This window comes from Oncorhynchus masou, chromosome 33, assembly GCF_036934945.1.
Source record: "Oncorhynchus masou masou isolate Uvic2021 chromosome 33, UVic_Omas_1.1, whole genome shotgun sequence".
Lineage (NCBI taxonomy): Eukaryota > Metazoa > Chordata > Actinopteri > Salmoniformes > Salmonidae > Oncorhynchus > Oncorhynchus masou.
The window spans coordinates 30,183,815-30,210,069 of record NC_088244.1 but is presented as its reverse complement, the minus strand read 5'-3'; the positions used below and the strand labels follow the sequence as shown (position 1 = coordinate 30,210,069).

The 26,255-nt window shown below is 44.8% G+C and overlaps 1 protein-coding gene across 1 annotated transcript; it reads right to left on the bottom strand.

The window, feature by feature from the left end:
* Positions 1-11: 11 nt before the first annotated feature.
* On the bottom strand, positions 12-23,624 carry LOC135528223 (protein phosphatase 1 regulatory subunit 12B-like). The gene is made up of 7 exons (XM_064957160.1): positions 22,974-23,624; positions 12,356-12,372; positions 10,461-10,590; positions 9,958-10,062; positions 9,628-9,678; positions 5,178-5,228; positions 12-1,086 (listed from the first exon to the last, which is right to left on the bottom strand). Exons 1-7 carry the CDS (start codon positions 23,073-23,075, stop codon positions 1,000-1,002), a joined length of 543 nt encoding a protein of 180 aa, XP_064813232.1. The 5' UTR covers positions 23,076-23,624; the 3' UTR covers positions 12-999.
* Between the last annotated feature and the right edge of the window lie 2,631 nt (positions 23,625-26,255).

Sequence of the window (26,255 nt, the reverse complement as noted above, 5' to 3'; positions counted from 1 at the left end):
AACTCAGATGATTTATTATTTAACCATCTATAGTTTATTAAGCAAGTGATCAAACCACAGCTGTGTGTACAAGTAGAATGTCAGTATTTCGGTCTCGTATAACATATACATACATGGTAAAGTTATTTCAACATAAAATACTGTCTTTAAATATACGTACAGTTCATTAGACTGATAGCTGTATTGGTCTTTAAGCAAAGGCACATAAAGAAGGCCCTTGTATGTTGTTCCCTGTGCATTACAAATCATGTACATGTTTCACTTGAAATAAAAAGAGGCTGTCCATCTTCCAACATAAGTTACTATGTGGGCTCCAACGGTACGGTTTAATAGGACACATTAATACTATATCGGTACAAATATAGTTGAGTATAGGTTCAAAGATTCTAAACCAAAAAATGCATAAATAAATTATTAAAATATCTAACAAATGTGACAAGTATGACATCTCAGAGACTATAGTAGACCATACTGATTGATCATAAACAAGTCACAACATCTCACATCAGAAGCATTCATGGCAATGTGTAATGCTATCACTGCAATGAAAGATAATTGAAAGTAATTCCTATGAGTGCTTTTTCAGTAGTTTGAGAAAAATAAAGTTGTTTTGCAGTGCACAATGAAGCACAAAATAAATACAGTATGTTTGTGATGTACAGGTAAAATATGTGGATGTGATATTGTTTAGATTGCTGGTCTGGAGCTTCGCAGTTTACTGTACCCCAGACCAACACTCTCTTTGTGCGGACGCTGTGTGCTCTTCACACCTTTGACCTACTGGTATGAAGTGGGCCTAAGAGCATAGAGGTCAAGGGTCGAGGCAGGGGTCATCCGAATTTGGAAGGTTCCTCACCATGCCTCTGAGAACAGCTGGCAGGTAGGTGTCACTAAGCACCATGGTTCAGTGTCAGGGTGGGAGGGTACCGAATGCTAATGATAGTGACACGTTGCAAGCATCAGGGAAGTGTCTGACTTTTTACAGGGGGCACCACCCTTTTACTTGGACAACTTGCTGATGACACGAATCAGAGCCCCGTTCTCGTCCTTCAGTCTTTGGTTGTCTGATTTGAGCTCTGTCAAGACCTACAGGAACAGAGAGAGCAGCATTAGATTGTCATGGTAGCTTGTTCTCTGTAGGGAACAACGGTGACACATACTGTAGACAGAAATATGTGGAAGGGACACTGCCTTGTCTATGTTGCTTCTGCTGAGGGACATTGACAGACATGATATAAACATTGTTTATCATTTTTAGGCGAATTAGGAATGATATTCAATATTTAAATCACCAAGAACTCATTGCTAGTTTTCAGCAATGAGAGCATGCTGATACAGTATGATAGGGACATTATTTGGGTGTATGGTTCTATTTGCAAACTGCGAACCGAAAGGGAGAGAGATGCAAGGCGATCAACTTCCTCAATCTAGGTCATCTCCCACAGCATGAGTAATGATTAAAAATAGCCACAATCTTTGTCAGAATCTCCCCCATCCCCACAGACAGTGCAGTGAACAATAACATTTTGTGCTTGCATGAAAAAGCCAACACAGACGATGATGCACTCATCTCTTCACCCCTGTCTAGTCCAGTTACCACAATCAAATAGCAACATATTGTTATGTATTATATTTGACGATGCATACTGCCAATGCCCCTGGAGAACAAGGACTGTTTGTTTTTTGGGCCAGTGGAAAAGGATTTAGTGAGTTAATGGATGCCAATGAGATTACACATTCCATTGCCACATGATTGAGACAAAATGTACTAGTTCAAAATGTCAAATTCCCTGTCAGCCACTACATTGGACACTGTAGCAAGAGGCAAACAATGAAATGTTAATCCCTACACAAGGTCCCATTGACTTCGGCACTCGGCCATGCAGCAGTCTCTCAAGCACCGTCCAGACTGTTTCTGGGTTCGTTCAAGCTGTTGATTAAGTGACTCACTTGACTATACTGTAATAATAACCACTGGAGAAACGTCAGGCTGCAACTACTACTATACTGGTCTCTACACAGCCTAGTAATTTGCCTAAGCAGCTATGTAGCTCAAAATAGATTTAAAGGCAGCGGTCACAAGATTATTTAGGGAGAGGGGTTTTAGAGTCAGCAAGAGGTATGCCACATGAGTGAGAGAGGCCAAAGGTGGACGAGTGAGAGGTGGGCGGAACCTGCCTCAGAAGAGTACAGCAGCACAGCAGCAGAGAGGGGAGGAGGTGCAGCGGGAGGAGAACCAGGAGGAGGAAGGCAGAGGAGGATGTGTGGCTGAGGAAGAGGGGGGTAGAGAGGTGGAGGCTTGGGGACGGGGGGACGGGACGGGGGGGGGGTTAGAGGTCCTCTGTCTCAGGCAGGGAGGCCATCTGGGAAAGGTGGGCGAGGACACGCAGCATGGCCCTGTTCTCAGCCAAGAGACGCTCATTGCCGCTCCGCAGTGCCAGAACAGGGAGGGCCTATACACACAGGAAGATGGAGAGACAGAAAGACAGAGCAGGGGGCAGGCCAGTGCATGGGAGGAGACCGAGATATAAACACACACAATCACGCACAGAGGCAGACGTACACCCTGGGGCGGCAGGGTAGCCTAGTGGTTAGAGACTTGGACTAGTTACCGAAAGGTTGCAAGTTCAAATCCCCGAGCTGACAAGGTACAAATCTGTCGTTCTGCCCCTGAACAGGCAGTTAACCCACTGTTCCTAGACCGTCATTGAAAATAAGAATTTGTTCTTAACTGACTTGCCTGGTTAAATAAAGGTAAAATAAATGTAAAAAACACAGAGGAGCTCCTCAACAACATTCACACAAATAGATACTGTAATAGGAAACAATAAAAATCTATGCAAAAGAAAAGCTAAGCACAGCAAGGAGCTATCCTTAGTTCTGCTCTCCACAAACCTGGGCAGTTTTAAAAGGGCAGTGGCTGTGGAGATGCTGTATGGATTACATAGCTTGTCAGTCATGCTGGGGTGAGAAGTGGGCAGGGGACTTTCAATATAACATTACATTTCAGCATAAGTAAGAGAGCCCAATAAATTATAGGAAAATGGAAATTATTAATTTCCCTGGGTTCCCTGGCAAGACTGAGGTAAACATCAGGTCTGGGGATTGACGCCGTTCCTAAGGGAAACCACAGGCACGCAGAGAGGCAGCACACACAGAGAGGCAGCACACACAGAGAGGCAGCACACACAGAGAGGCAGCGCACACAGAGACAGAGGAAAGTCGAGCCCCATGTGGCTCAGAGAGTGGCCTCAGAGGCTTCCCCTCAGCAACCCAGAGAGGAGAAGAAAGGCAGGTAGAACAGGAAGAAGTTAAGATTAGCCTGAAGGGAAGGGAAAAGCTGGGGGAAAAGGAAGAGAGAAGCCCAGTGAGGAGAAGAAGGCTAGAGAGAAAGAGAGAAGACTAGGGAGAAAGAGAGAAGACTAGAGAGAAAGAGAGAAGACTAGGGAGAAAGAGAGAAGACTAGGGAGAAAGAGAGAAGACTAGGGAGAAAGAGAGAAGACTAGAGAGAAAGAGAGAAGACTAGGGAGAAAGAGAGAAGACTAGGGAGAAAGAGAGAAGACTAGGGAGAAAGAGAGAAGACTAGAGAGAAAGAGAGAAGACTAGGGAGAAAGAGAGAAGACTAGAGAGAAAGAGAGAAGACTAGGGAGAAAGAGAGAAGACTAGGGAGAAAGAGAGAAGACTAGGGAGAAAGAGAGAAGACTAGGGAGAAAGAGAGAAGACTAGGGAGAAAGAGAGAAGACTAGAGAGAAAGAGAGAAGACTAGGGAGAAAGAGAGAAGACTAGGGAGAAAGAGAGAAGACTAGGGAGAAAGAGAGAAGACTAGGGAGAAAGAGAGAAGACTAGAGAGAAAGAGAGAAGACTAGGGAGAAAGAGAGGAGATCCAGCTGCTAACACCCCAGGGCACTTTGGAGGAAACCATTTGAAGTCTGCCTTTACTCGGACTGAAAAATTCATGGATATTTAAGACTGTTCCTCTGTGCTGTCTCGGTAAGCCTTTCACAACACACTGTTCTGAAGGACCACCATTGAAAAGTTTATCTTGGAGTGGAGAGAGAGAGTGAGTAGAGAGGAGAGAGCCAGAGGGGTGAGATTGAGAGAGAATGCATAGTTATCCATCATGATGTTTTAACGCTCTTGATCTCTTTGATATCTACCAGAGCTGACTTCACTAAGCCCTGTAGATAAATTCCCAAATGTTGCCAGAGCTGAAGTTTCAGAGGCTGACAGGAATAATCCTAGCCCTTTATTCAAAAGAAGAAAACCAAAGATCAGTGAGCCATAGGGAGTAACCAGAATTTCCACACATTGGACAGACACTGTGGCACAGGGAAAAGTATAGAAACACACCAGAATATGTGAATAGTGGAAAAGCATGTCAGTATAATGTTGCATGTGCATATCTCTATCCCAGTGAGCAAAACTGGTTGCAATGACATACAAGCAACCTGGTTTCTTGTTGTAATGACATCACAGCCAGCCTGCTGGGATATGACTTTACATACGTCTCTGGTGTATGTACTCTAACGTGTGCAATGTGTATGTTTGTGTGCACAGACATGTGTTCATGCCCAGGTCTCTAAAGAGGTGAGGTGACAGGCAGGTGTCAATCTTTTCTCGGTGGTGACCAGACCACTCACCGTCCCGTCCCCCCTCCCTGGCCCTGAGCCAGCCTGCCTCATGCTTGGGGCTCAGGGCTGGTACCCACAGCGGAAATTTCTCACTGGGGCAGCTTCCTGCTGAGGCAACATGGGGTCACAACATGGGGTCAAACATTCTGTTCCCGTCTTCCGTCTCACATCTCTGTGTCACATGCTGAGTAGTCATCATAACCTTTGGATATTGCTAGAAGTGGTTCCAACTTACATTAGGTTCATGTCTACTCAGTCCTGAATGATATCCTGCTGCTGTTTTGCTCTCCCCCTTGCTCTTTGAAATGCTAAATATGTGTAGCCTATAACAGACAGCAGGCTGTGCTGCTGGGTGTGTGACTGTAGCAGCGTGGAGTTTCTCACTCCCTTTCCTGAGCCCTGACCTTGGCAGGGGATACTCAGAATGATGCTGGATAATGAGCCTGAAATTTGGCCTACTCCCCCTCAACCTCACCTGTTTTCCTATAATTACCAAGCAGAGCCTTGTACTGACCTCCGCCCTTCCTGTTACAGTGAAGGCCTTACCTTGAGCTCCTCCTCCATGTCTGTTACCCTCTTCTCCAGAGCCTGTTTTTCCTGAGAAGGGTAAATGTTAGAACAAGTTGTTTGGGTCAGAATCAAAATGGATGTTATAAGATTTCTACTTTTAGGTTAAGAGTTATTTTTCAATTCTCACACATGATAATGAGCCCATAGTGGAATGAACATACAGAAACCAACACACAGTAATATGACATGGAAGAGGTCAGAAGAAAAGAGATTATAAGGGCAACAAGGTGAGACCCAAATGTAGACACAGGAGGCAGATGGTGGAGCTCCGATATTTATTACACCAAAAGAGGTAGGCAAAAGACAGGTCGGGGACAGGCGACAGTTCATAAACCAGGTCAGAGTCCAAACAGTACCAGGGGACAGGCAGGCTCGAGGTCAGAACAGGCAGATTCGGCGCCAGGACAGACAAGGGTCAAAACCAGGAGGGCTAGGAAAAAACAGAGACTGGGAAAAATAGGAGCTAGGAGAAACGCTTGTTGACTTGGCAAAACAAGACGACCTGGCACAGAGAGACAGGAAACGCAGGGATAAATACACCGGGGACTAATGGGGAAAACAGGAGACACCTGGAGGTGGGTGGAGACAATCACCAAGACAGGTGAAACAGATCAGGGCATGACAGTACCACCCCTCCAGGGACGCCACCTGGTGTCCTACCTTGGCGCATAGGCACGTGCTTAATCCTAAACACATGGAAAGTTGGGTGAATACGGAGGGTACGCGGTAAAACAAGATGGACAGCAGGGGAACTAAGGACCCTAGAGATGGGAAAAGGACCCCATGAAATGGGGCAGGTCCCGAGTGGAAAGCCATACCCTCTGCGGTAGTGGGCTAGCTGGAGGCTGGTGGTGGTCCGCTTATCGACGATACCTGGAGTGGGTCTTGAGAAGTGCCGCCCGAGCTCTTCTCCAGGTAATTCAATGGCAGTGGACAAACATCTGGTCCGAGGGTACGTTAACCTCCTGCTCTTGTTCTGGTAAGATTGAAGGTTGATAGCACTCAAAAGGGGAGAGCCCCGTGGCTGAATAGGGAAGGGTGTTCCGGGCATACTCCACCCAGACCAGTTGTTGGCTTCAGGTAGTGGGGTTGGTTGAGACCAGGCATGGACCAGGGATGGAATGGGCAGCCTTGGAGAACCGGTCCAATACCGTCAGAATGACAGTGTTACCATCAGATGGAGGGAGCCCAGTGACAAAGTCCAGAGAGATATAGGACCAGGGACAATGAGGGACCGGTAGTGGCTGAAGGAGGCCAGAAGGAGCCTTGTTCTGAGCACACTGTGCACATGGCGACGATGGCAGAGATGTCAGGACCCATTGTGGGCCACCAGAAACATTGTCGAACAAAAGCTAGGGTACAACGGGAACCTGGATGACAGGTCAGCCTGGAGGAATGAGCCCATTCCAGGACCATATTGAGTTAGGGACAAACAACCGGTTAGCAGGGCCCCATTTAGGTCCAGGCTGGAAATGTTGTGGTTTTCAATACCCCAATCCACTGAAGCCGCAAGGCACGAGGTAGGGAGAATGGTTTCAGAAACTGGGCGTGTGGCAGAGGAACTGTATAGGCGGGAGAGGGCGTCAGGCTTCACATTTTTGGAACCTGGGCGGTAGGAAATGGTGAAGTTGAATCTGGTGCACAATAAAGCCCACCAGGCTTGCCTGGAGTTAAGGCGCTTGGCTGTACGGAGATATTCCAAATTTCTATGGTCGGTCCAAACCAAGAATGGCTGTTTTGCTCCTTCCAGCAAGTGTCTCCACTCTTCCAGCGCCATCTTGACTGGCAGAAGTTCTTGGTTGCCTAGGTTGTAGTTCCCCACTGCAGAATTGAGACGATGGGACAGGAAGGCATAGGGATGGAGCTTCTGATCCTGGGCAGATTGCTGGTGCAGGATGGCCCCAACTCCAATATCAGAAGCATCAACCTCTATCACAAATTGACGGGATAGATCCGGATGGACAAGGATGGATGCTGTGGTGAACCGATGCCTCAGGTCCACAAGGTCTCTGTCAACCGCTGGAGACCATGTGAACTGTACTTTGGGAGAGGTGAGTACAGAGAGGGGTGCTGCCAGGGTGCTGTAGCCCCGAATGAAATGGCTGTGGCGAACCCCAGGAAACATAACTGCACCCTGGACGTAGGTTGAGGCCACTCTACCACCGCTTCACTTTTTCAGGATCCATTTGGACATTTCCATCAGTGATGGCATATCTCAGAAAGGAGATTGTAGAGCGGTGGAACTCACACTTCTCGGCTTTCACCAACAATTGGTTCTCCAGGAGGCGCTGAAGGACTTGTCTGACAGGAAGAACGTGTTTTTGGGCAGACCGGGAAAAAAACAGGATGTTGTCAAGGTAGACGAACACGAAACGGTTTAGCATGTCCCGGAGCACATTGTTTACCAGAGCTTGGAAAAGTGTTAAATGCTGTTAAATGCTGTCTTCCACTCTTCTCCTTCGATTATCCAAACCAGGTGGTAGGCATTCCGAAGCTCCAGTTTGGAAAACATGTTGATCACCTGGAGAGGTTCAAAGGCCGAGGAGAGGAGTGGTAGGGGGGTAACAATTCTTGATCGTTATATCATTCAGACCCCAGTAGTTAATGCATGGACGCAGGTTCTTGTCCTTCTCCACAAAAACAAACCCCGCGCCGGCAGGAGATGCAGACTGACGGATGCCTCCAGTACCTAGAGAATCTTCAATGTACTCTTCCATGGGCTTGGTCTCCGGGCCGGATAGAGAATATAGACGACCACGAGGTGGTGTGGTGCCTGGGAGGAGATCAATGGCACAATCATAGGATGGTACGGGGGAAGAGAAGTAGCCCATGTCTTACTGAAGACCTCCAGGAGGTCATGGTACTCAGTGGGGATGGCAGAGACATCCGTGGATTTGCTTACGTCCTGAGGGAGATGTCTCAAGAACGGCTGTGCCGCTTTTAGGCAATGAGAATGACAAAACGGGCTCCAACCCAGGGTGGAGTTCGTGGTCCAGTCAATAACAAGACTGTGTTTCTGGAGCCAAGAAAATCCCAAAACCACAGGAAGAGAGGAAAAAAAAGATGAGGAACTGAATGGTCTCACTTTGGTTTCCTGATACCCGTATATGAACGGGCACAGTGCTACGGTGACTCTTCCAATAGAGCGGCCGTCCAGTGCCCTTGCATCCATGGGGACAGAGAGAAGTTGAGTGGGAATACTTAATTCAGAAACCATGGTAGCATCCATAAAACTTTCATCAGCCCCAGAGTCAATGAGCACCCGGAGAGACAGACTGGTTTCCCCACAGCAGAATCACAAAAAAAGGTGGACTGGTGATGGAAGTTAGGGGACTCCCAGTCTGGCTCACCAGAGTACTTGTACCCACTAAAAAGGGTTTCTTAGCCGGGCAGGTGGCTATATAATGTCCCGCCCCTCCACTGTACAGACAACAGTTAGAATGCAAACTACGTGAGCGTTCCCCAACCGATAACCTAGCTCTTCCCAGTTGCATGGGCTCAGGAGAATCCAACTCACCCGTTGCCAATGATTCTCTGGGAACTTTGGGTGTTTTCAGCTCTTCTCAGAAATACCAACTTCGGGGATTTCCGGATTCCGGAGGGGTACCAGCATCACCAGACGAATGAGTGTTCTCGAGACCCGACCTCCTCTCACACCGGTGTTCTCGTAGGCGCCCATCAATCCTGATAGCCAGGGCGATGAGGAAATTGAGGTCCCGTGGTATTTCCCAAGCTGCGAGCTTGTCCTTTATCCCCTCCGACAGTCCGTGGAGAAAGGTGTCAAACAGAGCCTCCGGATTCCAGGAACTCTCGGCGGTCAATGTGCAAAAGTCTACTGCGCAGTCTGCCACACTACAGGAGTTCTGATGAACCTGTAGTAGTTTGACCCGCCTCTCTCTCGGGCACGGGAGAATGGAAAACCTTCCTCACTTCTGCCATGAATTCCTCCAAACTATGGCACACAGCGGATTGCTGCTCCTACACAGCCGTTGCCCAGGAGAGCGCCCTTCCGGACATTAGGGCGATAAACTACACTATCTTTGACCAGTCTGATGAGAACGAAGAGGGCTGGAGTTCGAAAATGAGGAGGAGGTAAGCGGGTTCTCGAGGAGCCGGGGAAGGTTGAACAAATCCACTAGTAGTAGAAAGGTAGTAGAAAGGTTACTGGGTGGTTAGGAGGTCTCAGAGGAGGCGGGCTGCCTAGGAGCTAACTCACTGATTTGACAACTCACTGACAATTACTAAGACAGGTGAAACAGATCAGGGAGTGACAGAGAAGAAAAAAAGAGGAGAGTGAAATAAAATGTTAACGTCAAGCTGTCAGGATTGAAAGAGAATTGGAAGTGAAATCAAGTAGATGAGGCAGATGGCTTCGTGAAAAAAAAGAAAAAGAAGCCCTCAAGATTTTAGAATAAGTGATAAATACCCTTTTTTCTGATTCAAGTACAGTGGATCTTTCAGATATTCTGTCCTGTTTCTGTAAGACAGAGTGGCACTGTTATCACAAAGTGAAATAAATAATGCAGTGGGTTGATTTAAAATGGGATAAAACTGAATTTTAAATACAGTATGTTTGAAAACTTTGTGGGGGGTACACTGGTTCATTCTCTAATCATCTTGCGGTTGCTTTGAACAATGTATTGCTAAAATGCAATATGCATGTTGTTGAGACGTGTGAACTAGACTGAACTTAATTAAGATAGTCTACACATGGCTATACAGGACAGTGTCAGTGTTGTGTGCAGTATTAATGTACCTGGTTGACTTTGTCCAGCTGGGAGCGGATCTTGGTCAGCTCGTGTTTGCTGTCATCCAGCCGGGACTTGAGCTTGTCATTCTCTGCCAAGGCGTCTTCATACATCTGAAAGAGGACAAACCAAAGGGTTAATGCTTATGCCACTTGGAGATACCTTATCATATGTAAACATTTGTCCTATGATAGTCCAGCTCTGCACCAGGTGAATCAAAACTGTCATCAAGGCAAAGGGTGGATATCTTGAAGAATCTCAAATCTCAAATATATTTTGATTTGTTTTAAACTTTTTTTTGGTTACTACATGATTCTATATGTGTTAGTTCATAGTTTTGATGTCTACAATGTCAAAAAATAGTAAACAATTTAGAAAAACCCTTGAATGAGTAGGTGTCTCCAAACTTTTGACTGGTACTGTATGTTTTTAAGTTTTGTTTACCAGTTAGTCTAAGATAAAAAATTAAATAAAAATTCTGCTTCCCTTCTGGGTCCGACAGTACGCCTACCTTCTTGTAGTCCCTGGGGCTGGTGTCATCCTCCTGCTTGTTCAATGCTGCCAGTCTGGTCTCCCTCCGTGTGTAGGAGCTGGTTCTGCCCAGGGGTTCAGCCTTGCTGTCCCCACCACCAGAGTCCAACCTGGGAGGAAGACGGAAGCACACCTCATGGAGTGGGTGGTTTACAGCATCCAGCAACACAGCTGACATTGCAACAGTGTTGAAACACTGACATACATTGTTGTTGAAACATTAACATATATATATTTGGAGTGCTGTATGTACAGTACCAGTCAAAGGTCTGGACACAGCTACTCATTCAAAAGGTTTTTCTTTATTTTTACTGTTTTCTACATTGTAGAATAATAAGGAAGACATCAAAACTATGGAATCATGTAGTAACCAAAAAAGTGTTAAATAAATCAAAATATATTTGAGATTCTTCAAAGTAACCAACCTTTGCCTTGATGACAGCTTTGCACACTATTGGCATTCTCTCAACCAGCTTCATGAGGTAGTCACATGGAATGCATTTCAATTAACAGATGTGCCTTGTTAAAATATAATTTGTGTATTTTTTTCTTTCTTAATGCATTTGAGCCAATAAATCAGTTGTGTTGTGACAAGGTAGGGTTGGTATACAGAAGACAGCACTCTTTGGTAAAAGACCAAGTCCATATTATGGCAGGAACAGCACAAATAAGCAAAGAGAAACAACAGTCCATCACTACTTTAAGATATGAAGGTCAGTCAATACAGAACATTTCAAGAACTTTAAAATATTTCTTAAATTGCAGTCAAAAAAAAACAAGCGCTATGATGAAACTGGCTCTCATGAGGACCGCCACAGGAAATAAAGACCCAGAGTTACCTCTGCTGCAGAGGACAAGTACATTAGAGTTACCAGCCTCAGATATTGCAGCCCAAATAAATGCTTCACAGAATTCAAGTAACAGACGCATCTCAACATCAACAGTTCAGAGGAGACTGCATGAATCGGGCCTTCATGGTCGAATTGCTGCAAAGAAACCACTACTAAAGGACACCAATAATACGACTTGCTTGGGCCAAGAAACAGGGGTAATGTACATTAGACCTTTGCAGATCTGTCCTTCGGTCTGATGAGTCCAAATGTGAGATTTTTGGTTCAAAACCCTGTGTCTTTGTGAGATGCAGAGAAGGTGAATGGATGATCTCGGCATGTGTGGTTCCCACCGAGTAGCATAGAGGAGGTGGTGTGATGCTTTGCTGGTGACATTGTTGCTGATTTATTTAGAATTCAAGGCACACTTAACCAGCATGGCTAACACAGCATTTTGCAGCAATACGCCATCCCATCTGATTTGCACTTAGTAGGACTATCATTTGTTTTTGAACAGGGCAATGACCCAACACACCTCCAGGCTGTGTAAGGGCTATTTGACCAAGAAGGAGAATGATGGAGTGCTGCATCAGATGACCTGGCCTCCACAATCACCCAACCCAATTGAGATGGTTTGGGATGAGTTGGACCACATAGTGAAGGTTAAGCAGCCAACAAGTGCTCAGCATATGTGGGAACTCCTGAAAAGCATTCCAGGTGAAGCTGGTTGAGAGGATGCCAAGAGTGTGCAAAGCTGTCATCAAGGCAAAGGGTGGCTACTTTGAAGAATCTAAAATCTAAAATATATTTTGATTTGATTAACACTTTTTTGGTTACTACATGATTCCATATGTGTTATTTCATAGTTTTGATGTCTTCAATATTATTCAACAATGTAGAAAATAGTAAAAATAAGAAAAAATCCTTGAAGGAGTAGATATGTCCAAACTTTTGACTGGTTCTGTATATCTCATGAGCTAAAAAACAAAAATAGCTCTCAAATTTAGAAGAACGCAAGAGAAGGAATATCTAAATCTGTACTTACCTTGATGCCCTGTCATGCTGAAAATGAACAGAGAAAAGTGAAGTCAGAAACGTAATCACAAACAGCTTTTACTGTATGAAATCAATCTGAGACATTTCCATTGTATGAAGTATCAACCAGAGACTAAAATATTTTCCATTAGGACACCATGCAAAGAAAAAGAGAACCTTTGTAACATCCAAGCCACATTGTGTTCAGATGCCTTGTGTCCCAAAGGACAGGGATTGCATAGGCCTACACAAGTGATCTGCTTATGATATATCATTCACGGGACCCTGCATGCTCTTCTCTCCTTCTCTGGCACATCCTTCTCTAGTAAGCCCTGTTAATCTTTAAGTGAGTGTTTGCCATCATGTCTCTAAAGGTCCCAGTTTACTGGGTGACAGACTCCAAGTGATGACCTCAGGGTATCCGCCATATCATAATGGCCGTGTCTCAAATAGCACCCTATTCCCTATTTAGTGCACTGCTTAAACCAGAGCCCTATGGGGATGTAGGGAATAGGATACCATTTGGGACACATTCAGGCTTGGCGTGATCTGGTCCTGACTATATGACTGCATGGCTGCCCAGTCCTGACCGGAGGTGTTTACTGCCTTTCAGTTGGGTAAATTGTGTACGGATATTAGCCATTTACTTGAATAAAGTGTAAAGTCTGGAATATGTCCGGTCCAACATGTTTCTCTTCAGTTTCCATCTGCGCTCTCTGTTCTTAGTGAGGAAGGCATCAAATAAGGTTGTCTGCACTCAGGAATGACTAGGCCTATCAACACTATGTTCAAATTAAATCACGTACACAGTTAGTAGGTGTTATTGCAGATGCAGTGAAATGCTTATGTTCCTAGTTCAAATGTCAAACAAGCACCTAATACATATATATTTTTTTATATACAGTTGAAGTCGGAAGTTTACATACAATTATGTTGGAATCACTAAAACTCGTTTCTCAACCACTCCACAAATGTATTGTTAACCAACTATAGTTTTGGCAAGTCGGTTAGGACATCTACTTTGTGCATGACACAAGTCATTTTCCCAAAAATTGTCTACAGACAGATTATTTCACTTATAATTCACTGTATCACAATTCCAGTGGGTCAGAAGTTTACATACACTATGTTGACTGTGCCTCTAAACAGCTAGTAAAATTCCAGAACATTATAGCATGGCTTAAGAAGCTTCTAGTAGGCTAATTGACATCATTTGAGTCAATTGGAGGTGTACCTGTGGATGTATTTCAAGGCCTACCTTCAAACTCAGTGCCTCTTTGCTTGACATCATGGGAAAATAAAAAGAAATCAGCAAAGACCTCAGAAAAAAATAGACCTCCACAAGTCTGGATCATCCTTGGGAGCAATTTCCGAACGCCTGAAGGTACCACGTTCATCTGTACAAACAATAGTACGCAAGTATAAACACCTTGGGACCATGCAGCCGTCAAACCGCTCAGGAAGGAGACGCGTTCTGTCTCCTAGAGATGAATGTACTTTGGTGTGAAAAGTGCAAATCAATCCCAGAACAACAGCAAAGGACCTTGTGAAGATGCTGGAGGAAACAGGTACAAGATAATCTATATTCACAGTAAAACGAGTCCTATATCGACATAACCTGAATGTCTGCCCACCAAGGAAGAAGTCACTGCTCCAAAACCGCCATAAAAAAAGTGCACATGGGGACAAAGATCGTACTTTTTGGAGATATGTCCTCTGGTCTGATGAAACAAAAATAGAACCGTTTGGCCATAATGACCATCGTTATGTTTGGAGGAAAAAGGGGGAGGCTTGGCAAGCCGAAGAACACCATCCCAACCGTAAAGCACGGGGGTGGCAGCATCATGTTGTGGGGGTGCTTTGCTGCAGGAGGGACTGGTGCACTTCACAAAATAGATGGCATCATGGGGAGGGAAAATGATTTGGATATATTGAAGCAACATTTCAAGACATCGGTCAGGAAGTAAAAGCTTGGTCGCAAATGGGTCTTCCAAATGGACAATGACCGCAAACATACTTCCAAAGTTGTGACAAAATGGCTTATCAACAACAAAGTCAAGGTATTGGAGTGGCCATCACAAAGCCCTGACCTCAATCCTATAGAAAATGTGTGAGCATAACTGAAAAAGCGTGTGCGAGCAAGGATGCCTACAATCCTGACTCAGTTACACCAGCTCTGTCAGGAGGAATGGGCCAAAATTCACCCAACTTATTGTGGGAAGCTTGTGGAAGGCTACCCGAAACGTTTGACTCAAGTTAAAAAATTTAAAGGCAATGCTACCAAATACTAATGGAGCCTATGTAAATATCTGACCCACTGGGAATGTGATGATAGAAATCAAATCTGAAATAAATAATTCTCTCTACTATAATCCGTACATTTCACGTTCTTAAAATAAAGTGGTGATCCTAACTGACCTAAGACAGGAGATTTTTACTAGGATTAAATGTCAGGAATTGTGAAAAACTGAATTTAAATGTATTTGGCTGATGTGTATGTAAACCTCCGACTTCAACTGTATATAAATAGTCTGACAAAATGTTTAAAGTGACCAGTGTTCATGACTATGTACATAGGGCAGCAGTCCTTAAGGTGCAGGGTAGAGTACCTGACAGTGACTAAGGGGCAGGGTAGGGTAGGGTGCTGGACTGAGAGTCAATAGAGAGAGTCAATAGACATGACCCATGGTTGCTGATCCTTGATAAGTGCACATTATGACATGACACTACAGAGAACATTTTGAAATTGTGAAAAAGAGAGAGCAATAAAAAGAGAGAGGGATTAAAAGAGGGAGAAACAGGACAGAGTGTGATATCCTTGTGATGTCTGGACAGATCTCATGTTCTCTTGCATTCTTTGAGATTTGGAGCTGTTCTCCTGCCTGGGAAAGAGAGCCCTTTAAACACTTACAAAGAGATCAGCTTATTCCCTGGATCTATTCTTTGTGGAACCACTCTGGATGACACTCTGGTCTGCCAGTGTTGGGGAAGCTACTCTGAAAATATAGTTTACCAAGCTACCAATTACTTCACACTGGAAGAAGTTGAGCTATAAAGCTACAGAGAAATATAGTTTAGAAAGCTAAAGCTACATTGAAAAAGTAGTTGATTACATCAAAACGAACTGGTGAAGATGCATCATATCTAAATCTGAAACCTTGTTTTATAAGTGCATTGCAGTTCACCATTCAAATACTGCAGCTTCCTTTTGTATGGATAGCTGCATGTGATAATGCACTGTTGTTTATCAGGATCCCCATTAGCTATTGCACATGCACCAGATACTCTTCCTGGGGTCCACAGAAAAACAGAATACATTACAGAGTACAAAACAGTTATAGACAAGAACAAAATAAGACATTACATACTCAATTAAATAAGAGTTATGTATTGTCGAGACAACAAAAATACTATTAACACAATATTAATTTATACATATTAATATAATTTTACACAGTACAGTTAATGAGATCTCTCTGTTATACAATATGTTTTTTTTTAAAGCTACAGTTTGCTGTGAGTCTATGCAGGACAAACCCAAGAGCAGAAGCAGACCTAAGTGCCTGGTCTTTATTTGGAGGCTCATACACTGTAACATCCACATGGAGGGGAGGTCAATTCAAGGCGCATCATGCGAGAGAGAGAGTCCTCTCCTCTGTGAATGTTTATACAGCACTGCCAAAGCTGCCTGGCCTTATGTGGTCATGTCTTCAACTCCATCCAGCCTCATCTCCATCCAGGGACAGAGGGATCCCAGTGACATCTGATGAAGAAGGGCCAAGGATGAGAGGGCCAGGATGACTGCTCTGATGAACTGTACAGGATAAAACACTAACACTGGGTGATCTCATGTCTTTGACAATCTATCTACAGTTTCACAGACAGGCAGCTCACTTGAGTCCCACTTGAGGCAACAGTTAGTATCCAAACAGACATACTTTCTCACATTTGATGTATTTTGATGTACTTAAGAGTGCTAATTTGTACTGAACTAATAGTAAAGGAATTTGGGCTTTGAGCAACAAGTCTCCATAAATATTCTTACACTGTGAATAATGGCACTAGTCATTTCCAGGTACCTCCTGGAGCTGGCTTGGAGATAGCAGGGGTACCCAAACCAGTACCACAGTTTGGGAACCACTAATCTAGGTCATGCAGAAACATCCATTGTGACATTTCTAAATCTCCTTCTATTTTAGCTCCAGTAGCCTTAGAGTGAGCGGGCCAGAGGCTTGGGGATCAGACATGTGGGAGCTATTTCACAGATTAATGAATTACAGAGATGAATTTCCCAGAGCTAATTAAAAATTCTTGCCAAGTTAATTTATTTCTAATTCTTTTACAATGTGTATGCATCCTGAAACATTGTAAATGAACATAGTCAAACAGTGATGTGGGCTTTGATCTCACCTAAAAACATCTGGGTTCCTCAGCATTGGGCCAAAACGCTGCAAGACTTTGTAGTGGGGCCGAGCGGCTATGGAGATGGGCAGTAGGAGTGCCTCAGGATGCAGTTTTGTGATGCAACCTACACTGTGTTCCGAGTTATCTAGCAGAACCTTATAGAATAACAAAGAGATATATGATGGGACCCTGATGGCACTGCGCCTGGTCAGGGCACTGCACACAGTCCTCACTCTCTATTTATATAAAAAGAATCAGAATCGGCATGGGACTGGGACTGGATAAGCCATGTAAGGCCAAACAGATGCCTGGGGAGTCAACAGGTTAGAAATAACAACACAACCTTAGATTGATGAACTGCACTGTGCGTTCAAACACACTGCCAATGGGTTCACAACTCGTCACGACCAACCAGCACACAGAGGGTCTGCTGCTGTACAGGACACTTGCTGGGGGTTGACTGGGCTGCTGTGGAGGGTCTCTCCTTTAGTACACTCAGTCCCTTCAGAACGTATTCACATGCATGCCTGGACTTTCTCCACATTTTCTATTGTTACAAAGTGGGATTTAATAAACAATGATATATGTATATATATAGATCTTTTTTAAATAATGCAAAACTTACACATACAAAACAACAGCATACAAACACACACAAACATCAATGACATCACTCTACATACATGTTAGAATCGCTTTTGACAGCAATTACGGCTCTGAGTCTTTCTGGTTAAGTCTCTAAGAGCCTTGGACACCTGGATTGTACAATATTTGCCCATTATTCTTAAAAAATGTCTTCAAGCTCTGTCAAATTGGTCAAGTCTTGCCATAGATTTTCAAGATTATTTAAGTGAAAGCTGTAACAATGCCACTCAAGAACATTCAATGTTGTCTTGGTAAGCAACTCCAGCGTATATTTATTTGACCTTGTGTTTTAGGTAATGATCCGGCTGAAAGGTGAATTTGTCTTCCAGTGTCTGTTGGAAAGCAGAGTGAACCAAGTTTTCCTCTAGGATTGTGCTTAGCTCTACTGTAGTCCTTGCCGATGTTCAAGCATACCCATAACATGATGCAGCTACCACCATGCTTGAAAATATGAAGAGTTGTACTCAGTGATGTGTTGTGTTTGCCCCAAACATAAGGCTTTGTACTTCTACCATGCGTCTACATCTGCATTGCTTGCTGTTTGGGGTTTTAGGCTGGGTTTCTGAATAGCATTTTGTGACATCAGCTGATGTTAAAAGGGCTTTATAAATACATTTGTTTGATTGAAATGTGATTGTATTTAGGACATAAAGTGTATTTCTTTGCCACATTGTTTGCAGTACTTTAGAGCCTTATTGCAAAAAGGATCCATGTTTTGAATATTTAATTTTGTATTTTTCTCTGTCATTTATGTTAGTATTGTGAGGTAATTACAATGTTGTTGATCCATCCTCAGTTATCTCCTATCACTGCCATTAAACTCCACAACTGTTTTAAAGTCACCATTGGCCTCATGGTGAAATCCCTGAGCGGGTTCCTTCCTCTCCAGCAACTGAGTTAGGAAGGGTGTCTGTGTATTTGTAGTGACTGGGTTTTTGATAGACCATTCGAAGCCTATCAGAGCGAGGCTGTGCTTAATGTTATTGCTCTGCAAAGTGTTTCATTTCTTGAAAGACTGCTTTAATGGTCAGCCCCCTCCTCTCTCTTCTTCTCACCTCTTATCCCCGAGGCTGGCTGCCTGGACTCTTGCCCGTTCACCCGCCTGGAAAATATGAGTGAGTTCCACCCTACCGGAATGACCATAGGCTACTGTACTATACACATAACCATAAAAGCCTATGCTGCTTTTCCAGCTATTCACTGCAGATCTCGCATGTTTCTGGCCATAATTTAGGAAATTACTGATAAGAGTAAACAACTAAAGTACCTCCCCATTTTGGCTTATTATTCTCACTTGGAAGACTTTTCATCGTCTAAGTACTGAGAGGCGTCAGGACTTCTGGCCAAATTTCCGCTCTTGTCCAAAGTTTGACATTAAGCATTTCCTCTGAGGAGGCAGACGTATTTGCTTGTTTACAGTCAAGGCCTGTAGCTTAATGTCTGCTGCTTTGCTGCACACAACAAAACATCTCCCTTGGCAGAGAGAAATGCACCATGTTTTCATCATAAACAATGAGGAGAGTTCTAAACATATCACACCATGCCACTTCCAGTCACTTTTTTACGTGCACTTTTTTCTCCCAGGAAAACATTGCAAATATGTCTTCATTCTGTGCTGACATCATGGAAACTTCATGCCTGAGCTCCAGAGCTTAGGAATTCTCCTGACAGTATTGGGAGACCGTGACACTGTCAGTACTGTGGTAGTGGAGGGCCATGATACTCTGCTGTCAGTACTGTGGTAGTGGAGGGCCATGATACTATACTGTCAGTACTGTGGTAGTGGAGGGCCATGATACTCTGCTGTCAGTACTGTGGTAGTGGAGGGCCATGATACTCTACTGTCAGTACTGTGGTAGTGGAGGGCCATGATACTCTACTGTCAGTACTGTGGTAGTGGAGGGCCATGATACTATACTGTCAGTACTGTGGTAGTGGAGGGCCATGGTACTATACTGTCAGTACTGTGGTAGTGGAGGGCCATGATGCTATACTGTCAGTACTGTGGTAGTAGAGGGCCATGATACTCTGCTGTCAGTACTGTGGTAGTGGAGGGCCATGATACTATACTGTCAGTACTGTGGTAGTGGAGGGCCATGATACTCTACTGTCAGTACTGTGGTAGTGGAGGGCCATGATACTATACTGTCAGTACTGTGGTAGTGGAGGGCCATGGTACTATACTGTCAGTACTGTGGTAGTGGAGGGCCATGATGCTATACTGTCAGTACTGTGGTAGTGGAGGGCCATGATACTCTGCTGTCAGTACTGTGGTAGTGGAGGGCCATGATACTCTACTGTCAGTACTGTGGTAGTGGAGGGCCATGATACTCTACTGTCAGTACTGTGGTAGTGGAGGGCCATGATACTATACTGTCAGTACTGTGGTAGTGGAGGGCCATGGTACTATACTGTCAGTACTGTGGTAGTGGAGGGCCATGATACTATACTGTCAGTACTGTGGTAGTGGAGGGCCATGATACTATACTGTCAGTACTGTGGTAGTGGAGGGCCATGATACTCTACTGTCAGTACTGTGGTAGTGGAGGGCCATGATACTATACTGTCAGTACTGTGGTAGTGGAGGGCCATGGTACTCTACTGTCAGTACTGTGGTAGTGGAGGGCCATGATACTATACTGTCAGTACTGTGGTAGTGGAGGGCCATGATACTATACTGTCAGTACTGTGGTAGTGGAGGGCCATGGTGCTATACTGTCAGTACTGTGGTAGTGAAGGGCCATGGTGCTATCCTGTCAGTACTGTGGTAGTGGAGGGCCATGATACTATACTGTCAGTACTGTGGTAGTGGAGGGCCATGATACTATACTGTCAGTACTGTGGTAGTGGAGGGCCATGATACTCTACTGTCAGTACTGTGGTAGTGGAGGGCCATGGTACTATCCTGTCAGTACTGTGGTAGTGGAGGGCCATGATACTATACTGTCAGTACTGTGGTAGTGGAGGGCCATGATACTATACTGTCAGTACTGTGGTAGTGGAGGGCCATGGTGCTATACTGTCAGTACTGTGGTAGTGGAGGGCCATGGTACTATACTGTCAGTACTGTGGTAGTGGAGGGCCATGGTGCTATACTGTCAGTACTGTGGTAGTGGAGGGCCATGATACTATACTGTCAGTACTGTGGTAGTGGAGGGCCATGATACTATACTGTCAGTACTGTGGTAGTGGAGGGCCATGGTGCTATACTGTCAGTACTGTGGTAGTGGAGGGCCATGATGCTATACTGTCAGTACTGTGGTAGTGGAGGGCCATGGTGCTATACTGTCAGTACTGTGGTAGTGGAGGGCCATGATACTATACTGTCAGTACTGTGGTAGTGGAGGGCCATGATACTATACTGTCAGTACTGTGGTAGTGGAGGGCCATGGTACTATCCTGTCAGTACTGTGGTAGTGGAGGGCCATGATACTATCCTGTCAGTACTGTGGTAGTGGAGGGCCATGATACTATACTGTCAGTACTGTGGTAGTGGAGGGCCATGATACTATACTGTCAGTACTGTGGTAGTGGAGGGCCATGATACTATACTGTCAGTACTGTGGTAGTGGAGGGCCATGATACTATACTGTCAGTACTGTGGTAGTGGAGGGCCATGGTACTATCCTGTCAGTACTGTGGTAGTGGAGGGCCATGATACTATCCTGTCAGTACTGTGGTAGTGGAGGGCCATGATACTATACTGTCAGTACTGTGGTAGTGGAGGGCCATGGTGCTATACTGTCAGTACTGTGGTAGTGGAGGGCCATGGTACTATACTGTCAGTACTGTGGTAGTGGAGGGCCATGGTGCTATACTGTCAGTACTGTGGTAGTGGAGGGCCATGATACTATACTGTCAGTACTGTGGTAGTGGAGGTTCATGATACTATACTGTCAGTACTGTGGTAGTGGAGGGCCATGGTGCTATACTGTCAGTACTGTGGTAGTGGAGGGCCATGATGCTATACTGTCAGTACTGTGGTAGTGGAGGGCCATGGTGCTATACTGTCAGTACTGTGGTAGTGGAGGGCCATGATACTATACTGTCAGTACTGTGGTAGTGGAGGGCCATGATACTATACTGTCAGTACTGTGGTAGTGGAGGGCCATGATACTCTGCTGTCAGCACTGTGGTAGTGGAGGGCCATGATACTATACTGTCAGTACTGTGGTAGTGGAGGGCCATGATACTATACTGTCAGTACTGTGGTAGTGGAGGGCCATGATACTATACTGTCAGTACTGTGGTAGTGGAGGGCCATGATACTATACTGTCAGTACTGTGGTAGTGGAGGGCCATGGTACTATCCTGTCAGTACTGTGGTAGTGGAGGGCCATGAAACTATACTGTCAGTACTGTGGTAGTGGAGGGCCATGATACTATACTGTCAGTACTGTGGTAGTGGAGGGCCATGATACTATACTGTCAGTACTGTGGTAGTGGAGGGCCATGATACTATACTGTCAGTACTGTGGTAGTGGAGGGCCATGGTACTATACTGTCAGTACTGTGGTAGTGGAGGGCCATGATACTATACTGTCAGTACTGTGGTAGTGGAGGGCCATGATACTATACTGTCAGTACTGTGGTAGTGGAGGGCCATGATACTATACTGTCAGTACTGTGGTAGTGGAGGGCCATGATATTATACTGTCAGTACTGTGGTAGTGGAGGGCCATGATACTCTGCTGTCAGTACTGTGGTAGTGGAGGGCCATGGTACTATACTGTCAGTACTGTGGTAGTGGAGGGCCATGATAGTTAAACCCGTCTCCATTACTTCCATTACTTCCATCTGAAAACCAACTTTTATTTATCTTTTCTTCTTGTGCTTTTTAATTATTTAAATGAGCATATTCCGCTATGGCTCTGTGTTACCAAGGCAGAGGCAATACCAAGAGATAATCAGGTAATAAATAACACATCAATAAACGTCAATCATATCAGTTAATAAGACACTGTGAAAACAACAGGAAATCACAAATGGAATGTTTCAATACCTAAATATTTTCCAGACTATGCTGCCAGGTACCCCATGCTTCTGAAGCAGCGCAGATTCTCCCCAGTCCCACCTCTCTCTTTCAAGGGTTGTGCAACAGTCAGGTGGTTGGCACAGTGACATGTCTGGTCATGTGTTAAGGAGCCTCCAGAGCACAGAACTAAATACATCTAATCTACAGAGAAGCCTTTTCTCTCTCTATGAGCAGCAGATCAAATGAGTCGGGATGATATATCAGATACTAACACCCATATAATGTCAGGTGTTTTTTTTAGGCTTAACGTAGAGTGATATTGGATCAGCACACGAGAGGTGACAATTACAGTAAGAGCTGGGAGTAAACCGGCCACAACATAATCATCATTTAAGAGCCTTTGATAGCCAAGGCGCCAGCCCGCCCGCACGCACACACACACACACAATTAGGGACTATCAGTGATATTTAAATAGAATTCGTAGGAATTCAAACTAGTAGAGAACACTCGTTTCTACAGTTCAAATAAGATTCAAACGGAAACAGTGGCTACAGAAACTACTCTGAGGATCCGACAAGAGAGAGGTAACAGTTGGTGTCTTACTCTGAAGTTCTTGGCCGTGGGAGAGGGTGAGGAGGGTGGGGAGTCTGACAGAGACTTCCTAGTCCTGGACAGCTCCTTGGTGCGTGGGTACATAGATGACATCTCCACACTCTACACAGACGCAGGTCCGGTCAAGCCTCGACAGTACCGTCAACAGACAGAGGCTTCCAATCCAGAACAGAGGAACAGATCCACAGACTGTGGCTGCTGCTGCAATTAGCCTCACCGGGATCCTGAGCAACAGGTGTATGCGTGTATGAGGAGTCCGAATCCACAGTCCAGAGGGCTGGAGAGAGAGAGCGCTGCTAACTCTGGAATTATTTCTGCTGATATGAACTCGCCCTCTCTTCCTCCCCAAAGTGTAGACAGCAAAACAATCATTAGACAAGAATGAAAACAACCAAAATAAAGTTCTCCTCTGAACTCGTACAACTCCTACAAACACACGCACCCCTGTTTTACTCAAGAGGTAGACTAATCAACTTAGTTGAGGATTGTTAGACCACAGCGTCAGCACTCAGAGACCCTGTTGTACATCAAAGTCCTCGCACCCAAAGACAAACCCAACCACAGTGAACAGTTTGTTCCAGATGATCTCGCTTCCCATGTTTCTCTAAATATTCACTCTCTCCATCTCCCTCCCTCTCCCATCTCCCCAGTCCCAACTGACTCCCTCACCCTTCACTCACTCCCCTCTCTCCCTGCTCACTCCAGCTCTGGCAGTACTCTCTGGCAGGCTGCCAGAGGCTCTGTTGTGTACAGGCTCTGGGCTAAAACTGTCCATTGATGTGGATGAGGATAAGGAAAGGGGGGAGTAGACAGACAGAAGTAGGGGGGAGTCAAGATCAACAGTGACCGGTCAAGTAACCCTGTCCTCCCATGACGCTTCAGGGAGAAGTGATGTTAGTACGAGTGTTGACATCTGGATGTACGGCCACTGCGTCCGAGCCCTCTCTGTTTTTCACAATCTGTTTCATGGTACTTGCCATGCTGCTGTAACAACCATGACAGTGAGCTGAGCTCATGGGCTAATTTTACACTTGATTTCTTCCTGTGTCGTCGGTTAGCACACACAGAGGCAACAATGACTCAATCTGTGGCAACTGCGTGAGGTTCTAGAAGACAGAAATATGAATAAGTCGCTGCAGGATTTCTCTATCTTACACAACCCCCCAAACCCCTGTTCCCCCATCCCCCAATCCTTCCTCTCAGTCTGCACACACAGGCCATAGTCTCACTGTTACTTTCCTTTTATAGAGTTTTGCAGCGATGTGGCTGTTCCTGAACTCTTTTATCTTCCTCATTCATCTACTGAAAAAGACAGACAGACAAAGCCAGAGAGAGAGAGAGTGAATGAGAGAGAATGAATTCTGGCCTAGCGGTCTAGTTTTGAGCCCTGGCCTGGTGTCCCCTTCCCAACATCTGAGTCATACTGAGGACTGAGGTCCGTCTCTTTGCACAGGGCAAATACAGCCATTCAAATGTAGCAAGGCAACGAGACAAAAAGAGAAAGTAAATCTGTTAACTGAGATCGGAGTACATTTTCAAAGTTTGATCTTTTTCTTTTTAAAGTCTGAACTTTGACGAATGTCTAATGCACATTGGTTTTGCACATTAGACCTGTGTGATTTAAAACCTGGAGTTTTTGACTTGTGCCATGTCATCTCAATGATACATTATCTGTGCTTTATGGCCCATAGATAAGAACCATAGAAGTTTCACATATATCAAATATGAGAATTCAATCTGTCCGTATGAATTGTTCCAGTTCATATTCTACCCAGCCTGCCTCAATGGCCATCTGTGTGCTGGAGAGTCTGTTTGTATCCCAAATGGAACCCTATTCCCTACAACATGCACTACTTTTGGCCAGAGCAGTATGGGCCTTGGTCATAAATAGTGCGCTATATAGGCAATAGGGTGTTGGACAGTCTGCATTTCTACACAGGAAGTCCAATAGCTTCTCTGTGGCAGTGAACTGCACTGGTTCTGGCTGTGGAGATAGGCCTGCCGAGACCTATATAAAGAGTTGATTTCAGCTGGAGTTCCCCACACTGGATCTGGGGCTTAGGTTGAGTAGACTGACTCTTTCCTTCATGACTTTCCATATGGAACATTCTCATACATCACTTGGCTATGGTCTCCTCCTCTCCTTTCCTCTCTCCCCCTCCGACTCAGAATAACTCTGGTCCTTAAACACTTACTTTGAAGTAATCAGGTTAATGTCTTCATATGTTACTCTGGCAGATGTACAATAAATACTAAATAAATACTTTCAAGGAGTGGATAGTGGCTGCTTGACTAGTGTAAAGGGAAAATTCACAATTTTCCAACTTCATATTCATCATTTCCAGCACCACCCCAACATCAACATATGTGAAAGTAGCGCTTTTCTATGTTTTGTAGTAAAAAAGATAGAAGATCAGTGTTTCCAATGACATTATCAGTATGCATCATGTGATTTTAAACAGTTATGAGTGGGCATTGCCTACTAATTGGTTGATGATGTCATTGGAAACACTTATCCTCCTCTATATTTTTCCTTGCAAAACATAGAAATGCACTATTTTGAAATATGTTGATGTTGGGTGTGTTGCTGGAGATGATGAATATGAAGTAGATTTTTTTTTAAATGTCCCTTTAAGTGTTACTGGCAGAGACAGATCCCTGCTGTGGGGTCATTCTACAAGTCTAAGAGAGGCCAAAACCCAAACAGTCACGGGGAGACAGACACACACATAATAACACATACATTCAGACAGTCAGACTCTCTCTCCATCTGTTTTCTTGCCTTCGCTGGTCTGTCAAGATCTTTAGCATCTTTACGGGGGGATGAGCTGTACCTTGGCCTAAGTCACAGCGTAGAGATGAGGAGTTCTGAGAACCTCAGAGTTTACAGATACTCTGGAGTTCTAATACTACTCTCAACCCTCCTAAGCCAACCTGCTCTCTGCAACAACAGAACTGCTGATTCTCTGTAGCACACACAGCTAAGCTCCTTGCCGTGATGGGCTATACAGAACTAGCTCTCCTTACACGGAGAGTAGGCCTATCAAACACTCCTGTGTTTATCTCTGAATAATGGAATAATACATCAGAATAAAGTTGGGAAATGAGGAAAGTAGAGGGAACAGGAAGCTCTCTGATAACATAAGCTCGGCGTCAGGAGCTGAAGAAAGTAAAACTTATGCCTTGGAGCAAAGTCTTTCTCTCGTTCCCTCAGCCTCCACGTTAATTATCCCATTTCAGAGTAGTGAAAGACTGGAGAGGACTCCAGCTGAG

Coding starts and splice junctions, on each gene's coding strand:
- LOC135528223 (XM_064957160.1), bottom strand. CDS start 23,075: ATGTCATCTATGTACCCACGCACCAAGGAGCTGTCCAGGACTAGGAAG. Junction 10,063..10,460: donor GCCCCAGGGACTACAAGAAG/GTAGGCGTACTG, acceptor GTCCTCTTTCAG/ATGTATGAAGACGCCTTGGC. Junction 5,229..9,627: donor TACTTGAATCAGAAAAAAGG/GTATTTATCACT, acceptor TACCCTTCTCAG/GAAAAACAGGCTCTGGAGAA.